The following is a 19,754-nucleotide window of genomic DNA, read 5'->3' on the forward strand; positions in this document are numbered from 1 at the left end:
TATAAAGATTTTATTTGATGCTGTACACACACCAGTCATGATATTCCATGGAGATGCCTGGTCCACTGTCATAGCAGATTGTTAACGTGGTGATGGATGTTTCTGTAAGGATTGTGCAGACCCCTAAAATAAGCAGTGTGCTGACTGCAAGGGTCTGTGAGGTTGGGAAAATCAAGGCTGGAAGTGTTCACTGATGAATAGGTGGCGGGAGGGGGGATTGTTGTTACAGAAAGCCCCAGATACATTCTCCTTTCCCTTCCAATACAGGCAGGTTTTCTGCTTTTCATACTGAGATCCTCCCTCCATCCTCTCTCCCCCCTCCCTCCCCTCTCTCTCCATCCATCTCTGGGAAAGTGGGTTAGTGCAGGATCCCTGTGTACACACATCCTCAGCAGCCGCAGCAGCAGCAGCAGATACACAATCCGCTCTGCTACACTTTTACCAACACTCCGGGATTGTTGTGGGGGGATTTCTGCATTTTGGGATATTTCATCACCTCTGCAAAAAAAAAAAAAGATAAAGCAGAAAGACTGCAGGATCAACACCCCCCAAGTCACCCACCCCCACAAATCATCACAATAATCTGGGGCTCTATCACTTGTAGTTTGCACTGATGAAATTCACACTTTGGGAAATTGCATGAAGAGAGTTATTTGCTCCTGGTTTCTGGAATTGTTAAAACTGCTGACAAAATCTGTGGAATTAAAAAGACTTTTTATCTTTTTTCATGGTTGATTATATTTTTTTGTCCTGATTTTTTTTTTTTTTTTTTTAGCATTTTGTAATATTTTTATTTTTTTTGCAAGTTATTTTTTTTTTTTTCCAAGTTTTTTTTTTTTTGCGTTGTGATTTGTAATCGTTTAAGGGGCTACCATGGTTTGGAGGTGGCAAGCAGACAGGAACCAGTTGCCTCTTCTGCTCTTAAGACTCCTCTGCCTTCTCCCCACAGGACTGCCGGTCCGCAGCGTGGATTTTAACCGGAGTACAGACAACATCACTGTCCGACAGGGGGATACCGCTGTTCTCAGGTAGGGGGCGCTCTGCCTGTTTTTCTTTTTCTTATGACTTGCTGGATACTTGTTTCTTAAAAGATGTTGGACCACAAGAGATAGGATGGGAGTGAATGAGTGATATAGAGGGGGTGTCAATATTTACCTGTATAGAAAGCTGTGTTAACCATGTCCTACAAATGTTACTGCCATGCCTGTGAGCTCTCAGGATGCATGCAGTCTTATGCAGTCTATACAGGCTCATTAGTTCATTCATTGCTAATATTGCATGTGCCTATCTGGAGATAAGAACATTAAATCATTGCAATATAGATTAATGTATCCAATGCCTCATTCACTCCCCCCTATCAGTAATTTCTCAGAGTACCTTCCCTCTCACGATGCTCTTTGAAAGATTGACTCATCCCATCATGGGAAGATGATTAAGGTTGACTACATCACGTGTCGTGTTGTAATAATGTATATATGTTTTTGGGGTGGCCGGTCACCAAAATGCACCGCAAAAATAAATAAATCCTGGTGGTGAGAAAGGGTTAAGACACCTATTAGTGTAACCCTTAAATACAGGGAGATAAGTCACCGCTCTTGTGATTGTGTCTGACGTTTGATGGGGCTTTAAGCAAGGATTGTTATTAATCCATGTGATTAGGACACAGACTTGGCAGTAAATATAATTCCTGTTACCCCACCGGTGATGGGTGAGACATAATAATCCTTGCTCAGGCATGCAAGGGGTTAAGCGCCCTGCTTACTGCGAATGTGTTATTCGGTGTCATCCTGCAACGCGTTGAGATTAGGCGCCATAGAATTGCTGACACTATTGAATGCATCTCATGTGCTAATGTGTGTGTTAAAGGCGCCTATAGAGTTTGTTGCCATGAATAATACAGTACCCGTGAATACTTACTGTCCTCTTAATCACCTCTGATGGAATGTAAACACATTGGAGTCTCCTGCCCCATGGAGCTTACAATCTAGTTGTGCATGGGAAGTGACTGCATTGTATTGCAAGCTGGCATTTGTCATGAACACTGCAGTGTGTGTGTGTGTGTGTGTGTGTTTGTGTGTGCCTCGCTGTGTATTGTGTATTAACTCTCTAGTTGCCATCGTTTCATCTGGCGCTTCTCAGTTGATGTGCTAGTTTAGTTTTTTGCCGAGTCCGTTCCTCAGGGGCCGCTAACGGCGCATAGTTTGGAGACGGATGGAATAATTAGTGGTCTAGATTAATTTGCACATGTTAAAGACAGGATATACTGGAAATGTGAACTGTAAGCGGTCCCCCAGGATCCAGGACTAAGAAACATTACGTAACCCTTTCAGCATCACAGTAAGCTGGTTGATGTGTTTCAGCTCTGCCTGACCTTGTAATATAAACAACAGCACATCGGACATTAGTAAATTGCACCAGGGGCTGCTGGAAATGTTAGCCCGGAGGGGGGAGGGTGAGAGAGAGTCAGCGCAGCAGCCTATGAAGAACATTTTAAAATAAACATAAAATGCAGATGACTCAGTGACCCGGCCCAAGGTAACCGACTAAGGGACAGGCCATGGGGGAGAATGCCCCCGCCCCCCCCCCCCCATCCCAGCCTGCCCCTGAATCGCACATTAGCACATCACACTGCACTCAGTCTTGTCATGTGTGTGTGTGTGTGTGTGTGTTGAATTGGAGTTGATTGCAACTTGAAGTGTGAGCACAGCTCTTGTGATGTGTTTTCATGACAGTAGGTGTTAGTTACCAGGGACCGGTTTAGAACCCGCTGACTAACAGGAGCTTTGATTCTTGATTTAAGAAAATGAAGAAGACTAAAATCTTTTCAGTTATATAAAATAATCCACAAATAAAACACAGACTTGTAAAATGACATAGATATCATGGTCAAGGGGCCTTTGTAAAAGCGATTGCAAGGTACAAATGCCCCTTTTCCCTGCCCCCCAAACTGGCCCTGGTACCAACGCAGCATTAGAAACGGTGATTAGAGACTTGTACTTGTCTGACTGTATTGTCATCTTATGCTATGGAAGGTTCATTGTTTCATCTGTAGCCCATAGCTACATAGTCCCATAGCGGACGCTACTGGTTATTGCTTGTGTGTTGATGGAATACATTTTAGTGTACACATTACCACCTCTACACATACATTTAAATTGTATTCTTATCCAAAATTCTTTAAATAGATTTCAGCAAAGTCATTTCACCCAATTTGCAGCGCTCGGTTCCCCTTGTTCCTACTTATTTTCCTGCAACAGTCGTCTCTGCCAGTTTAATGCATTGATTGAATGGTGTTTTATTTATATGTCTCATACCAGATGTTGTAGGTTATGCTGTAAGATATGATTTAATTCCAGTGTATGTGTAATGTGTCTGCATTGTTTACTGTTACTCATTTATAAAACAAGTGACATACTTATCTGAGGCCTTTCCTCATATGCCACCAACAGGTCATGTTTTCAGGATTTTCCTTTGCTGTACACAGTACATTAAATCAACTTGGCCGACAGATGACAGTTCTCAGATAGGGAAATCCTTAAAAAAAAAAAAGATTAGTTCAGGGTTCTTGAGAATAGGGGACACTATGGACTAGACCCCATCAATAGTCATTTTAAAACATGGTTGATCAATGTTAGTCCTTCAGCTCACTGAGACAGGTAATAATTTCATGATTTACTCTCTAGAGGAACAGGTGGGGTAATTACAGACCCAGGTAATTAGTCAAATTCACTTGTGCAAATTGAGGTAAGAGTATGATCTTTGGGGGTATGTACAAGGTTAATCCCACCAATTATCACATAGTATTAATTACCTGGGGTCTGGCCTACCCCCCTTTAGGACTGTATCCGAGGTAGTACCCGCTAGGTCAAGTGGAACACCGCATCGAAGCTAAGTAATATTATGTTCTTCCTTGAAGGATCAGAGTGGTACCACCTTGCCATAGAATTTAAACTGTTCATAATACCACTGCTCTAGTGGTTACCTCGGTATAAGACAATTGCCTGTATATTTCTTTGCACATGATCTTTAAAGCAAAAGATGTAAATTAGATGAGTGATAAGTATATATGCAAAAATGACTAACTAGTTGCACTTTTTTGTTATATTGCATTCATTTCTGTATCAATAGTAAATATTTTTAAAAAGCTGCTGCTCATTGTAAGTGTTTGCACATATCTAACATTATCCATGATAAAAGTGCCAGATAATCTTACACTTAGCGCTACATCTGGGCGCAATGTGAAGAATTATAACCCCTTATGCTCCTATTAACAGTTTTATTTTTGCATATTCAAAATATATATACAGGGCTAATACAAGCATGGAATAAACCATATCCAATATGCCGCCAGACATGGCCAATGACACCAGGAACACAATTTTCTGCTCCACCCCCCGGGAGTGCGCCCCTGCGGCCTGCTTATAAAATAGAAAGCTAGGCACTATTAACCTCCTGGAAAGCCAAGCAACGAGTAAACACACTAGGCCTCCACACCCGAGCAGCACTAACATTAAATTAACAGCATTCACATTTTATAAATAATACTAATGAACTTTGACATTACATTATTAGCCCTCACATTTAATACAGAGATCCCACATTACTTTAGTAGCCCTTACAATATAAATCACCACTAGCCACATATTTCATTAGTAGTCCACATGTTAGAACAATACACCTCCATTACATCAATATCCCCACATTACATCAAACCCCCCACATTAAATTACATTTAAGCCTTCCACATTACATGAATACACTCCAAATTACATTAATAGCCCCCACATTACATTAATATCCCACACTGACACTTACCTGCTCTGAAGAATTTATTCACTCACTCCTTGACTCACTCAAATAAAATCATTCCACTAGCTTTCATTAAAGCAGCCCTGGCTTAGATCAGTGCCCCAATAACACCCATCCAGCCAACTGGCTCTTGTATTATTAAACTCCAGGGCATTTATTGCATGATTTGTTTTATCTTTGAAATAATCACACTAATATAATAAAAAAGACAATCAGTTCCAATAACCTATTAGCATTCACACCACTGAGAGTAACACAGTTTGAAAGTCCTGCTCTGTCTTCTACAGGTTGCAACATTCTATCCCAGCTTTGTTTGGTCAGCAGTTATCTAATGGTCACATGACATTGTGCATCCAATAAGAGTTCACTGAGCAGAATAACATATTAATATCGTGAGCCATAGGGGGCCTTCTGTTGGAGAGGAATAATGGAACGTTTGGCATAGTTTGTCCTAACATTATTCTATAACATTGTGCCGCCATTTCTCCATTACTTCCACCTCTCCGACCACCATTATGCAAATGAGTAAACCATGGAAATTATTAAATAAATCGCCACAATATAACATAATTTTCAAACGATATATGAACGGTAGCAGCACTTTTCTATAAATATTTATTTTCCAACTAAATCAGCTTTTCAAAATAAAAATAAAGTAGAAATTATTCTGTGTGAAGAGAACCGTGAATGACAAAAAGTTGTTTTATTTTTTTTAAAAAAATGACGTTTTGCATCACAAATAAAGACTTTTAAAAAGTAATTTGGTATATTTGTTCCACCAAAGACATTTTTAAGAACATTTTTTTAGATTCCTCAACTTTTATGCAATAACACCTTTGTTCCATAAGAGCATTACCCATAGTTTCTTACATCAATAGTTTTGTTTTTTTAATTTTAGATTACTTTAGTATTTACATTTATTTAAGAGCTTCAAGTTCAATAAACAATTGCACTGTGGGGGTTTATCCTACACTGCACTGAGAGAAACCATTTTCCTATTTCTTTATCAACTCTCAAAAAGAAAACGATCGATGAAACTTCATAAAACCTTCATAGCTGTGAGTTGCCTGAAAGCAGAGGTTCTAGGGGCGAGTAACCTCATCACCGGTCCCCGGGAAGAATCGTTTCACTTAGACACAAACTTACACAGGAAGAAAACAACGTATTGATAGTTAACGTTTTTTGCCCATTGTGTGCAGCAATAGATTGAGCAAATTGCACCAAGAAACAGTGCAAAATAATCTGAAAACTACAAATAAATGATCTAAGGATACATTGTTACTTATATGAAGGACCTAGGGCTGGAGAGCTTCACAAATAGGAGAGGTACTGTAGATTCACAATCCACATTGGGTGTAAAGGCTGCTTGATGCTGATTGGATGGCAACAGCACCCATCCAATCAGCAAACAGCTGTCATTATTACCACTGGTATGTTAGATCCCTTCTCTCCAAAATCGCATCTACAAAGCTGTGGGTGTCTCCACCTGAGGTCAAAGTACAAGTGAGGGACTAGTCTGGACCCCTTTAATTGTTAGGTTTCTAAACAGATTAAGAATTAAGAGATACATACAAGGTAGACAAAGTAAATGCAGACATGAAAACAGAAGGTAGGGAAACCTTGCTTACCAGAGAGCTTACATCATCATCATCAACATCTATTTATATAGCACTACAAATTCCGCAGCGCTGTACAGAGAACTCATTCACATCAGTCCCTGCCCCATTGGAGCTTACAGTCTAAATTCCCTAACACACACACGCAGAGAAAGACTAGGGTGAATTTGATAGCAGCCAATTAACCTACTAGTATGTTTTTTTATGGAATGTGGGATGAAACCAGAGCACCCGGAGGAAACCCACGCAAACACGGGCAGAACATACAAACTCCACACAGATAAGGACATGGTCAGAAATCGAACTCATGACCTCAGTGCTATGTCCCAATCTCCATACTGAGCCACTAAGGTCATAGAAAGAGCGAGTGTGGCTCAGCATGGAGATTGGGACAGCTGTGAGGGTACATTAGGGTAAGTAGTATCAGCAGGAGTGGCGAAAGCTTTAATAAAGCGATGGGTTTTCAGAGAGCCTTTAAAGGTTTGAAGGCTGATTGGGGCGTGGTAGGGAATTCCATAAGTGGGGAGCAGCACGGGAGAAGTCTTGTAGGCGGGAGAGAGAGGTGGTTACCAGAAACTAGACAAGGTGCAGGTCAAAGGAGGGTCTAAGAGGGCGGGAGGGAGAGTATTTTGAGATGAAGTTTGACTTGTATGAAGGGGGGATGTTGCTGAGGGCTTTGAAAGTGAGGGTGAGTCATTTGATTATAGAATTATAATCACATTAGCCAAGTAATTCAAATAACTCCTTACTTAAAATAAATAAAACAACTTTGACACAAGCAATCTCTTATCATTGTGTTGAATATCAACTCTTATTAGAAAATATAACTGTGGCCACTTCTCTAAGGCAAAAAAATGAGTACGTTTTCTGCTGGACAAAACCATGTTACAATGGAAGGGGTGCAAATGAGTTTATTATTTTGCACATAAGAGAAATACTGACTGTTTTTTATGTATCCCACAAATACTTAAAAGCTTATCTGTACACTGAAATTTTAAGTTAATCTCCCCAACTATAAATCTGTCCCCACATTTTACATTTACCTCCCCCTCCAATGCAACATGGTTTTGCCCAGGTGCAAAGTTACTCATTTTTTTTAATTTGCTTTATTTAATGAACCAGGCCCATTGTGTTTACCCGTTTACTAAAATTATACCTGTGGCTGCCGAATCACCGGTTTATTTTCCCTCTAAGGGAAACAACAGATTCGCCAGCTGAAAACCGTCTGTTTATTTTTTGGAAGCTGTAATTTTTTTTATTTCCCCTGTTTAAAATACATTATCGCCATCATAATTGAACCTCACTGAGCGACTATCTCAATTTATGGATAATTTAGCACTTTCCTGAAAAGACATAAAGATCAATACCTACTGTATAAGTAATGCCTTGCTGTTTATTGGATATATACTGTGAAACCATTCCACCATCTGGGAGATGAACCGCGATACAGAGGAAAGAATTGGATGATAATCTTCTCCCGGAGAAGGGAATTTTTTTGGTCCGTGGGGGCATTTAAAGTCAGATATAAAATTACGTTGATGTCATAGCAACTACCCTCTTCCTCCGACAAAAATGTAAAGTTCAAAGGCAGTTTAACTTATACCCCCTCAAATTGCAGCAAGCTGCGGAAACTAAGCAAAATATTATCTTTCACCTTCAGTTCTAACCAATGAAAAATAAACATTTGGAGCTATTTATTTTTCGCTAGAACTAGCAAGGTGCATGAATATCCCCATTAATAAATATTTATAATGATGTTTCTGTGGTGACTCGTATGTAATATGTGGCAGCAATATCCGGAATTGTAGCCCATTATCTTTCATAATAGCTGGTTATGTCTGTAAGTGTTACGTCTGAGAGTTTAAGAGACGGAAGTGATGGATATACGACCAATCACCTATCAGGATATTACATCTCGCTAGCAGCCGAAATTCAGATTCTGGCGCTTGTATAAATCAGGGGACGGTGTACCCATCACAAATTCATTGTCAGGCCAGGAATTACTCACAGTAAGTTGGAAGATCTACGGGTTATATATGAGTCAATGTTCTCTCTAGACCGCAATTAATTTTTCTGTTCCTTTAAAGAATGAGGGTTAAGGGTCAATCACTGGATATGTCATTTTGTTGTGTTTTGGAATAGATTCCACCATTAATATTGGTTAATTGATATATTTTATAGAATAAACATGGAGAATTGGTAAGTGCAGTTTTCCGCGTTTTAAGGTGCTGGTATAAAGTCCCCTTAGGCGTCTATGGGGATTGCGAAGGGTTAAGTACGGTTTAAAGCGGCCGAGAATTTCAATAGCGTTAATACCTACCCAAAAAATCTGATTGGCTACAAAAACGACTGCAATAAAAACAGACTTAGCTGCAAACCAAAGGTCCAGATGTCCGATGCCACCGACATGCTGACCGAAAGTGATGCCGAAGACACAGCTCTCCGGCACTTCAGTGTCACGTCATCGCGACTTACATCTATGTTAATTTAAAGCGGCAAAGTGTGGACCCCTCAGGTTAAGCGTTTAATCACTTAAACACATTACCGCCGATTTCGAAAATGCCCTATCTATCAAGCTGCGAAATTCTGAGCTTGACCCCGACAGCTAACGACCGATGACGTCTGCCGTTCTATCCCATGTTGAGAACATCGCAAGGTGGGGATCTTCAGATCCCTCCCCAGCCTTCTCTGTGCTCCTCCCCATCGCAAAATTTTACAAAGACCATCAGAACCGGTAAGTAAAGTGATCACGATTGTGGCCAAATTACTATAAAATATTTGCTGTCCTATCGCAGCCGCTGTCCAAGCAGAACAATTTTAATAAATAGGCTCATTAAATCATTACTTATTGTTCTGATAACAGTGAAAAATGAACGCGAAGAAAATAAAATACGATGGGTTATAAATAAACTTTTTAGAGAGTTGGGCGCTACATATACTTAAATAAGAAATGACACACTCAGCGTGACATAGCTGTAAGATATGGCCATATGAATAGTGATATTAGGAGAGTGATACATATGTTCGACAGGTACATGGTCGACATTTATATGGTTGATACCATAATATGGACAGGGTGGGAAAGTTGACAATAATGACATTGACAGTATTTTTAGGTCGACAATTCAAACTACAAGACTTCTCCCGTGCTGCTCCCCACTTATGGATTTCCCTACCTCGCCCAATCAGACTCTCCCACAGTCTTTAAATCTTCAGAACTCATCTCTTTATTACAGCTTACCTTATCCCTGATAACACTACTCACACTACTGCCCCCACACAACAGTCCCAATCTACACTCTGAGCCAGGGCCGTCTTTCCCATTGGGCACAATGGGCAGGTGCCCTGGGGGCCCTGCAGCCCAGGGGGGCCCGTCGGAGGAAGCAAAAAAAAAACCTGAAAAAAAAGAAGAAAATACTTACCTTGCAGTCAGCTGGCGATCCAGCTCCCTCCCTGGTCTCCTCCTCCGTGCGGCGCTCGCAGTGCATGTCGGGCGTGACGTCATCACGCCCGCCCGACATCCATTGCGGAGCGCGACGGAGGAGGAGACCATGGAGGGAGTCGGATCGCCAGCTGACCGCAAGGTAAGTATTTTCTTCTTTTTTTTCAGGTTTTTTTTTTTGCTGCCTCCGACGGGCCCCACTGGGCTGCAGGGCCCATATATATATAAACATTTTTATTTTTTTTTGTATATATAGGGGCCCCGGTGCACTGCTGTGCCCGGGGGCCCAAGAGCTTCTTAAGAGGGCCCTGCTCTGAGCCACACTCGCTCCTCTTGTTTCAGCTGTGCCCACTTCCCTTTAGAATGTAAGCTCTGTAATGAGCAGGGTCCTTCATACCCTTTGTTTTCATGTCTGCGCTTATTTTGTCTGCCTTGTGTGTCCTTGTTTTATGTATGTCCCGCTTTCCCTATAGTACAGCTGCCTTACAAATCTACGATAATAATAATAACAATAATAATAATAATAATAATAATAAAATGTAGACAGTATAATTAAGTAGACAATTCAAATGTAGACAGTAATATTAGGTCAACAATAATATCCCTAACACTAACCCTATCCCTAACACTAACCATATAATACTGTTGACATTTGAATGTTGTTGACCTTCTGAATGTCTAGCCATCGACCACATACCGATATAGGAAAAGGTCAAAAATTTGTGGCCCGCAATACACTTTCTATTTATATTCATTTATAAAGTCATGCATCTAGTTTGCACGATTGCACCTAGTTTTATGTGTGTACCCATTGTGTTACTAGAGTGGCGGTTAAGGTGGGGGAGAGATATCGCAGGACAAGATATAATAAGAAATGGGCGAAGTCCGCATATCAGGAGTTGCCCCTCTAGATTAGTACATATCCATTGATACTTATTAGATACAAAAAGATGTTGATTTTTGCAGTGTTTTGGAGACATTGATGGACTAGGACCACTACTTACTACTTTATATAAGTTATAAGTCCAACTTGCAGTATTTTAGGAAAGAAGGGAAACTTGTATTAATTAAGGATTGTCCAGGATTTTGAAATAACGTTTTTAATTTTTTCTGCTTTGTAATTGATCTTGTAATTGTGTACGGAATTCAATGTAACTTCTTTAAGGAAACGCCAGGGTCGCTCTCAGTGTTCCAAGGCCATTGCGTATAGTAACGTTGTATTTTTCTTCACCTATGCTTTTGTTTGGCTTTGTACCGGATTATTGACATTGCTGCGAAACCTACGTTGAGTGCGCTGGGATGAAAGTCTGTCAGGATATAGAGATGATTCTTTGGCAGTTCCTGGGAAGGATTTGTCATGTTTCAGAGATCTGTTATTAACCGTGAGGACTTATTGAGCAAACCCCTTGGCTGTCAATCAGGCCGCGATCAGCAGAAAGCTCCTATTTGTTGTTGACTGAATAAAACCTGTTAAATTCACCAACAGTTCAGCTGCGCTCGGAGATTGTTAATGCAGGGAATGTTTGTTTTGGCTTCAACTCCCACTCACAGCGGGGGCAGACATGTTTGGGCTGAACCAATACAGCCACATTCACTAGGAACTATGACTTGTAGCATATTTGTGTTTCTTTCACATCTGTCAAAATATCTGTTTAATGTGCGGTTTCGTGTAAGTGAGAGCCCAGTACTGCTTAACTGAACTAAAACGATTAGGCGAATAGGCAAAGTTGAAGAAGTGTGATCACGTGTGATCACAATGCCCAGGGGCAAACTCATATACAGTGCCCCAGGCTTGGAGGGGGTTTTCCAGGCACTAGGAAACCCCCACTCGGTTTGCCTATGATGCCCTTACTGAGCCCAAGCAGGGGTCATTAATCCACATTTTTAGTGGAAAGTTTATTGCACACCCAAATACATACATATTGAACATTGCACATAGGACAGAGGTGGATAGAAAGAAGAGGTGGGACATAACATTCAAGGGGTCTAGCACATACACTTGAAGCATCGTTTGGGCTTCCAGTTTTGGAATGGTCAGGTTGTGCAGAGTGGGAGCTGCAATAGTGCCCCCCTGTGGTGACAATAGGTTTGGGAATGGTAGGTAGACTTGGCAAACTTGCACATTTAAGGTACGTTAGTTAATGTACTTTGCAAGCTTGTGCACAAAAGTGCTAAATGGAATGCAGTAGGTGCAACTAACGTAGAGACTTTTGCACTCATAAAATGATTTCCATTTTCTTTCTCACCAGAGTAGGAACGTGTGAAATGTTGGAAATCATTTCTTAGGATATTCAACTAATTCAGCATTTCAGGCCAGAATTTTGCTTGTTACTCTGGCGAAATTTGTCCTTAAATGTTCTGCGCAAAATTCTACTATCATATTCCCGGTTCTACTCCTTCCACAGACAATAATGAATTGTCCATTATCATCCCAATATCACAGGATATAAATTCTACGTATTGCGAATTTACAAACAAAATGGGGAGTGAAACTGCGTCGGATGGCCAAGCAAAAGTGGAACTCAACACATTTGTGTCAACAGCCGCGTTCCACCGCAAAATTCAATATGCTCCTGTCCATTTCAGAGGCTAGTATCTGCAAGTGAAAAGAAAACAACACGTTTCTGATATGTAAATAACCGCATACAAACACAAGGCACAGATTGTGACAATTTGAATTCATGTGGTGCTGTGTGATTTTTTTTTGGTTTTGTTATTTAATTATTCTTAATTATTTTGGAGGTTTTTTTTATGTGTTTCCCTAGAGGCTTGAGAGCACAGAGTGCTAAATAATGTAAATTTGTAAATATTGCAGTGCAATGCAGAATATATGAGCATGTTGTAAATAAATAATATCCGTAATAACAAATGCAATATAAAGCCATGAATTTATCCTCTCCGCTCGCTGCAGAAGATAACACTTCCACGGACATAAACTTGTCTTGCTTAGCTCATAAAATAGATGGGCAACAGGTAGAGGTAATCTGTTATTCGCGTGTTTGGTATACGCGGGATGGAAAGGATCCTTCTGATTTCAGTAAGTGTGGAAAGAAAGAGGCTTTGATTTTACAGATAACCAAATCCGCAGAAAAACGTCATGCAAACTAAATTTCATAGCAGAACAGACGCGACATTACGGCGATACAGTCATCGAGGCTCCACTGTTGCCGCGCCATTCCTTTGAATGCCGTTCCGCAGCATATTTATAAAGTCGCATTTCACACAATTTATTCTCTATGAATAGAACTAACGGTCAATTTATTCTGCTGTGTGGTGAGGTTTCGCTGCAACCTGGAAACTCTTAAGACCAAATTCTGCCAGCGAAACGCGCAAGGTGTAGATTGAGGCAGAAATATCGTAAGTCAGTTGACAAACATTCTTGTTGGCATTTTAGAATTCTATTCAATCTCAAGGCAGACCTCTGCTATTTAGAGCAGGGACAATGAATATTAGGGTTTGAGATAAAACATACACTGAGATGGAACTACCTGCCGGACTTAAGAACTGATGCAAGAGACACAGGAACTCTTCACTGGCTCTACCCAATAGAGACCAACACAAATCCTTAACGTCTTACATGTGCAGATCTATAAAGACAAAATGTACTGAGCCTCAATGTGGGTGAACTGTACCCAACAGTGAATTTATTTCCCTCCCCAATAATTAATCTACTGTATATTTCATTCATTTTCCTGAGCGATTTGTCTTCTTCTCTTTATTCAGCACAATAGAAACCGCTTTGTAAAAAAACATCATCACAATTCGGGACCATGGTTTTCGATGGATCAGTGTCTCCTGGTTGGGGAGTGGTCTAAAATGTCCAAATTGGTAACCTGATGCCTTTGTTTTTTTACTCCAGTCCATTTTATTCCTCTGGCATCACTATCAGAAGACAATTACTTGTTCTTACTTTATTATCCATCTTTTACAAAAAATTCACTTCCTCCCACCGCAGGTCTGTCTTGTATGATAAAAGGACACACCTGGCACATACGGGCAGCACGGTGGCTCAGTGGTTAGCACTTCGGCCTCACAGCGCTGGGGTCATGAGCTGAATTCCCGAACATGACCTTATCTGTGTGGAGTTTGCGTGGGTTTCCTCCAGGTGCTCTGGTTTCCTCCCACACTCCAAAAACATACTAGTAGGTTAATTGGCTAGTCTCTCTCTGTCTGTCTGTCTGTGTGTGTGTGTGTGTATGTTAGGGAATTTAGACTGTAAGCTCCAATGGGGCAGGGACCAATGTGAGTGAGTTCTCTGTACAACGCTGCGGAATCAGTGGCGCTATATAAATACATGGTGATGATAATATGTATCAGCATTCCTTTTTGGAAAATCTAGACATTTTAAGACACTGCCCTGATCTACCCAGACCACGCCCCAACTATGGAGCCCATTTAGCAATTTTTGGATGTTTGCCTCATTAAGTATCATCTGTAATCGCGGAGATGACTTAACGGAGTGATTTACTATTAAAGTCATGTCGGGACAGCGCGTCCGATAAAAGGCTCTCCCGGCGATGACTCCTTTCTAATGAAGACTTCAGATTCTGGCCTGGAGTCTTTACTGCGCATGCGTTGACCTAGGATCGCGCATGCGCAGGTGCCAGTTTCCTTAAAAAAAGCACATGGGAGAGCAGCAACGTTACCAGAGAGGGATCCGCATATCCCTCTCCACAATGCTCTCCCCATTGGATTGAACTTCTGACGCCATGGCGTTAGCCACGGGGGTCAAACTCCCCATTGAAAATGAGGAGGATTGCTTTATTATGTGATTCTTTGCCTAATGCACAAGATTTCTTGCGTTAGGCATTTATTAAATAATTACTATACTTAAAAATGTCTTTGCCATGCGGAAATAGACATTTCTGCATGGATTAATGCTTGGTAAATAGGCCACAATTTTCAGAGTCATGGGGATATCTTTACTAAACTGCGGGTTTGAAAAAGTGGAGATGTTGCCTATAGCAACCAATCAGATTCTAGCTGTCATTTTGTAGAATGTACTAAATAAATGATTACTAGAATCTGATTGGTTGCTATAGGCAACATCTCCACTTTTTCAAACCCGCAGTTTAGTAAATATACCCCCTGGAATTTTCCTTATTCCCATATTGTATTCATCATGACTTTCTAGTAAGCTGTGTTCTAAGTTAGGAAATAACTGTCTGGAATTGCATTTGTTTTAAAGATCCATCTACCTATCTGTCCAAATAATACGTTTTATAAAGTGTATATAATGGAAATAATGTAAAATATAAGCATGTTAGAGGTCCTTGAGTTGTTCTTTCACCTTATAAGGATCCCAGACACAGCCAAGTCACAGAACTGTGAGGTGACCTCTAATATCCTTATTATTTTACAGTACGGTGACTTTTATTCCTTATAATCTACAAGTTTCTAGTTGGAATACGACATGTTGCTTGTATGATGTGATCGTTATATCCAGGCGTGTTATATCTTCACTGACAGTGACACATTCATCACGGAACACTAAAATAGGTCATGCAACTCGAACGGCATCATCCGCCCTCCAAATGTAAGGATACATATTTCAGAATATGTTACATAATGACACTTGTGTTTCTTGGTACAAGTGCAGAACATAATGACTAGTCAGACACGGCTCATATTTCACAGCGATGTTCTTGGCCCCCTGTCAGTGTTTCGGCTGGGGCTCGGGAAGTGTATACGTTGGATACAACGGGGGCCTCAAGCAACAACTCAATCATCGCCCCTTCCTGACACACTGAGTCAGTTACTGGGCTAAGGAGAGCAGCGAGGAATCTTCCCGGCCTTTGGGGAAATTAAAAATGTGCATAAGACAAAGCCGGAGTAAGTGGCATTTAATGAAACTGGCAAATGTTATTTATGTTCATGTTTTTTTTATCTATGTTTCTGTTACGCATCGCTGATCAGATCAGTTACTGTTCACTTGTGTCTGGACCGGGGTACGTGTGCGGGTAGCCGAAAATCTACCCCGGGTGCTTTTCTGGTTCAAAAGAAAACGATATGGGGCTTATTAGATAAAATGACGCATGATTGTGCCAGGGTAGAAACTAATGTGAACAACAAATATTCTCTGCACATGGCTGCGAAATACGATGGCACTATATAAATAAATTATTATTATTATAAAAATAATAATAATAATAATAATAGACAGATAACGGGTATACTTTGTGTGCAACAAAGGCTACTTTTTACTTTACGAGAAACCAGTCCTTCCCGGCTCCCTAAGTAACACTGTCACAATAAATAGTCTATAATCTGAGAAATGTATTTCAACACAAACAATGTCACCTATCTGCTCAATACTTCACACATCCCAAATGAGGAGTCTATAATGTTTTCCTTCTAACAAGCTTCATTTGGGGATGTTTGACAGGTGTTTAAACAAACATTGATCAAATCTAATTAAGAAACATTTATTTGTCACTGTAGACAATTTTTTTTTTACCCGTTTATCTTTTTGCCGGAGATGTTTTTCTGTTTTGAGTCCAAAGTGACTTTTTTTGGAGTTATTTTTCATAGTTTCTTTCACCCTAAGATGGAAATTTAATGATGCATCATCGGAGCCTGGAGCGACGAGGCTCCGCAGCATGTGACAGTACGATGTTTTACCGTAATACCCTACAGTGCGCACAGGCGACATCACGAGAGGCTACGACAGCACTTCATGTGCAATGGAATCACCCCCCAAAATATTACTGGGTGGTAAACTCTGTTCTAGCGCTTGTGCAATATCTAGTGTTTTCAGGGAAGACAAACTGCCTTTATGTCATTCCTATTTTTATTCCAATAATCAATTATTTACATCGCAGTTCTCGACTTTGCAGAGCTCCCCTCCGGGATAGGTCTGTGAAGCTGGTGAAGGAGGGGACATAATAATGCGACTTGCGTCATAGCCAAATCATCCATTAGGCAACCTAGGATCTCAACTAGGGCACAGATTGCCCTAACTTGTTTAGGTTTCTTTTGACAAAGTGAGGGGGGCAGGGGGAAATGGGCCTATCATTCATTGACTGTGTCTAGGGCCCCATTGGGTCTTATTCCGGTTTTGATAACGCCCCTCCCACAGCGTATTAAAGTAAACTTTTTCATTAAGCCGCCACGGGCAGAGCTAGATGCTGTGAATCGCGCCATCGTGCCGGAGTGGGCAGAACCCAATCATTCTCATTCTGCCCCTGCTGGAGGGGAATTGCTAGATGCAGGAGATTATATATATATATATATATATATATATATATATATATATATATAATGGTGTTCTAGACACAGTTTCCTTTAACTATTTAGTGTCTAGAAAAGAGTCAGACAACCTGTCTGCCAGAGGCTGCGGTTGTGGAACTACAAGTACCAGCAAGCTCAGGTTGGGACTTGTAGCTCCATAGCGACTAAAGCTAACAGTTTTTGAAATCAGTTACTTGTGTAAAATGATATTAAAATATCCTTAATTAATCATTTATTACACACAATAGTTTTGAAAAACAACAGGATCACGATGACCCCCAACAATGCATCATAACTTGTCACCAGCAGCTAAGAGCCCAGATCTAGACATTTATTCTGTATCATATTAAGGAATATGCTCCCCTGTGGGATTTGAAGATTTGCCTCTCTAATTTACTAATAAGCATCTAAATGACTTATTTCCAGCCATCCGACCAGCGCACAGCATATGCTCCTGCTCCAGAGGATAGATATATACTTCTGTCACTTGATGGCTCTGAATTATAGGAACAGATTTGCTTAACAATCCTAGCATTACAGAGCAGCAGTTTCCTAAAAACGCCCCAAGGACCACTATCCAAGATCAGCCAAGTTGTGCGCAGCATGTTCAAAATTCCCCTGTAGCCTGGGGGGAGAGAGTACGGATACATTGTATACCTGGAGTTGTGGGGTCTCCTGTAACTTGGGGGAGAGTATTATCATCATTAACATTTATTTATATAGCGCCACTAATTCCGCAGCGCTGTACAGAGACCTCACTCACATCAGTCCCTGCCCCATTGGAGCTTACAGTCTAAATTCTCTAACATACACACAGACAGAGACACAGACTAGAGTAAATTTGATAGCAGCCAATTAACCTACCAGTATGTTTTTGGAGTGTGGGAGGAAACCGGAGCACCTGGAGGAAAATCACACAAACATGGGAAGAACAGATAAGGACATGGTTAGGAATTGAATTCATGACCCCAATGCTGTAAGGTAGAAGTGCTAACCACTGGATACATTGTATACCTGGAGTTGTGGGGTCTCCTGTAGCCTGGAGGAGAAAGTATGGATACATTGTATTGCTGGAGTTGTAGTAGATTAGGTACGGTATCAGACCTGTGTGCAGTGCACTGTGTACTAGATTAGGTACGGTATCAGACCTGTGTGCAGTGCACTGTGTGCTATATGAGATATGTTATGAGACCTTTGTGCAGTGCACTGTATACTAGATTAGATACGGCATCAGACCTGAATGCAGTACACTGTATACTGGATTAGATAGGGTATCGGACCTGTGTGCAGTGCACTGTGTACTAGATTATATACAGTATGAGGCCTGTGTGCAGTGCACTGTGTACTAGAATAGATACAGTATGAGACCTGTGTGCAGTGCACTGTGTACTAGATTAGATACAGTATCAAACCCGCATGCAGTGCACTGTGTACTAGATTAGATACAGTATCAGACCAGTGTGCAGTGCACTGTGTACTAGATTAGATACAGTATGAGGCCTGTGTGCAGTGCACTGTGTACTAGATTAGATACAGTATGAGGCCTGCATGCAGTGCACTGTATACTAGATTAGATACAGTATGAGACCTGTGTGCAGTGCACTGTGTACTAGATTATATACAGTATGAGACCTGTGTGCAGTGCACTGTGTACCAGATTAGATACAGTATCAGACCTGTGTGCAGTGCACTGTGTACTAGATTAGATACAGTATGAGACCTTTGTGCAGTGCACTGTGTACTAGATTAGATACAGTATGAGACCTGTGTGCAGTGCACTGTGTACTAGATTAGATACAGTATGAGACCTGTGTGCAGTGCACTGTGTACTAGATTAGATACAGTATGAGACCTGTGTGCAGTGCACTGTGTACTAGATTAGATACAGTATCAGACCTGCGTGCAGTGCACTGTATACTAGAATAGATACGGTATCAGACCTGTGTGCAGTGCACTGTGTACCAGATTAGATACGGTATCAGACCAGTGTGCAGTGCACTGTGTACTAGATTAGATACAGTATGAGGCCTGTGTGCAGTGCACTGTATACTAGATTAGATACGGTATCAGACCTGTGTGCAGTGCACTGTGTACTAGATTAGATACGGTATCAGACCTGTGTGCAGTGCACTGTGTACCAGATTAGATACGGTATCAGACCTGTGTGCAGTGCACTGTGTACCAGATTAGATACGGTATCAGACCTGTGTGCAGTGCACTGTGTGCTAGATTAGATACAGTATGAGGCCTGCGTGCAGTGCACTGTATACTAGATTAGATACGGTATCAGACCTGTGTGCAGTGCACTGTGTACTAGATTAGATACAGTATGAGACCTGTGTGCAGTGCACTGTGTACTAGATTATATACAGTATGAGACCTGTGTGCAGTGCACTGTGTACCAGATTAGATACAGTATCAGACCTGTGTGCAGTGCACTGTGTACTAGATTAGATACAGTATGAGACCTTTGTGCAGTGCACTGTGTACTAGATTAGATACAGTATGAGACCTGTGTGCAGTGCACTGTGTACTAGATTAGATACAGTATGAGACCTGTGTGCAGTGCACTGTGTACTAGATTAGATACAGTATGAGACCTGTGTGCAGTGCACTGTGTACTAGATTAGATACAGTATCAGACCTGCGTGCAGTGC

General features: G+C 41.0%; 1 protein-coding gene across 2 annotated transcripts in view; it reads left to right on the forward strand.

Moving 5' to 3' along the window:
* Window positions 1-380: 380 nt before the first annotated feature.
* LSAMP (limbic system associated membrane protein) overlaps window positions 381-19,754 on the forward strand; it is a 524,444-nt gene continuing 505,070 nt past the window's right edge. The window contains exon 1 of one of the 2 annotated variants that reach the window (XM_075197389.1): window positions 381-1,028. In XM_075197389.1, coding sequence (XP_075053490.1) covers window positions 874-1,028 — 155 coding nt within the window. In that variant the 5' untranslated portion in view covers window positions 381-873. The remainder of the gene's footprint in view (window positions 1,029-19,754) is intronic. The other variant, XM_075197390.1, reaches the window with a different exon arrangement.

This window comes from Mixophyes fleayi, chromosome 2 (genome assembly GCF_038048845.1).
Source record: "Mixophyes fleayi isolate aMixFle1 chromosome 2, aMixFle1.hap1, whole genome shotgun sequence".
NCBI classification, from domain to species: domain Eukaryota; kingdom Metazoa; phylum Chordata; class Amphibia; order Anura; family Limnodynastidae; genus Mixophyes; species Mixophyes fleayi.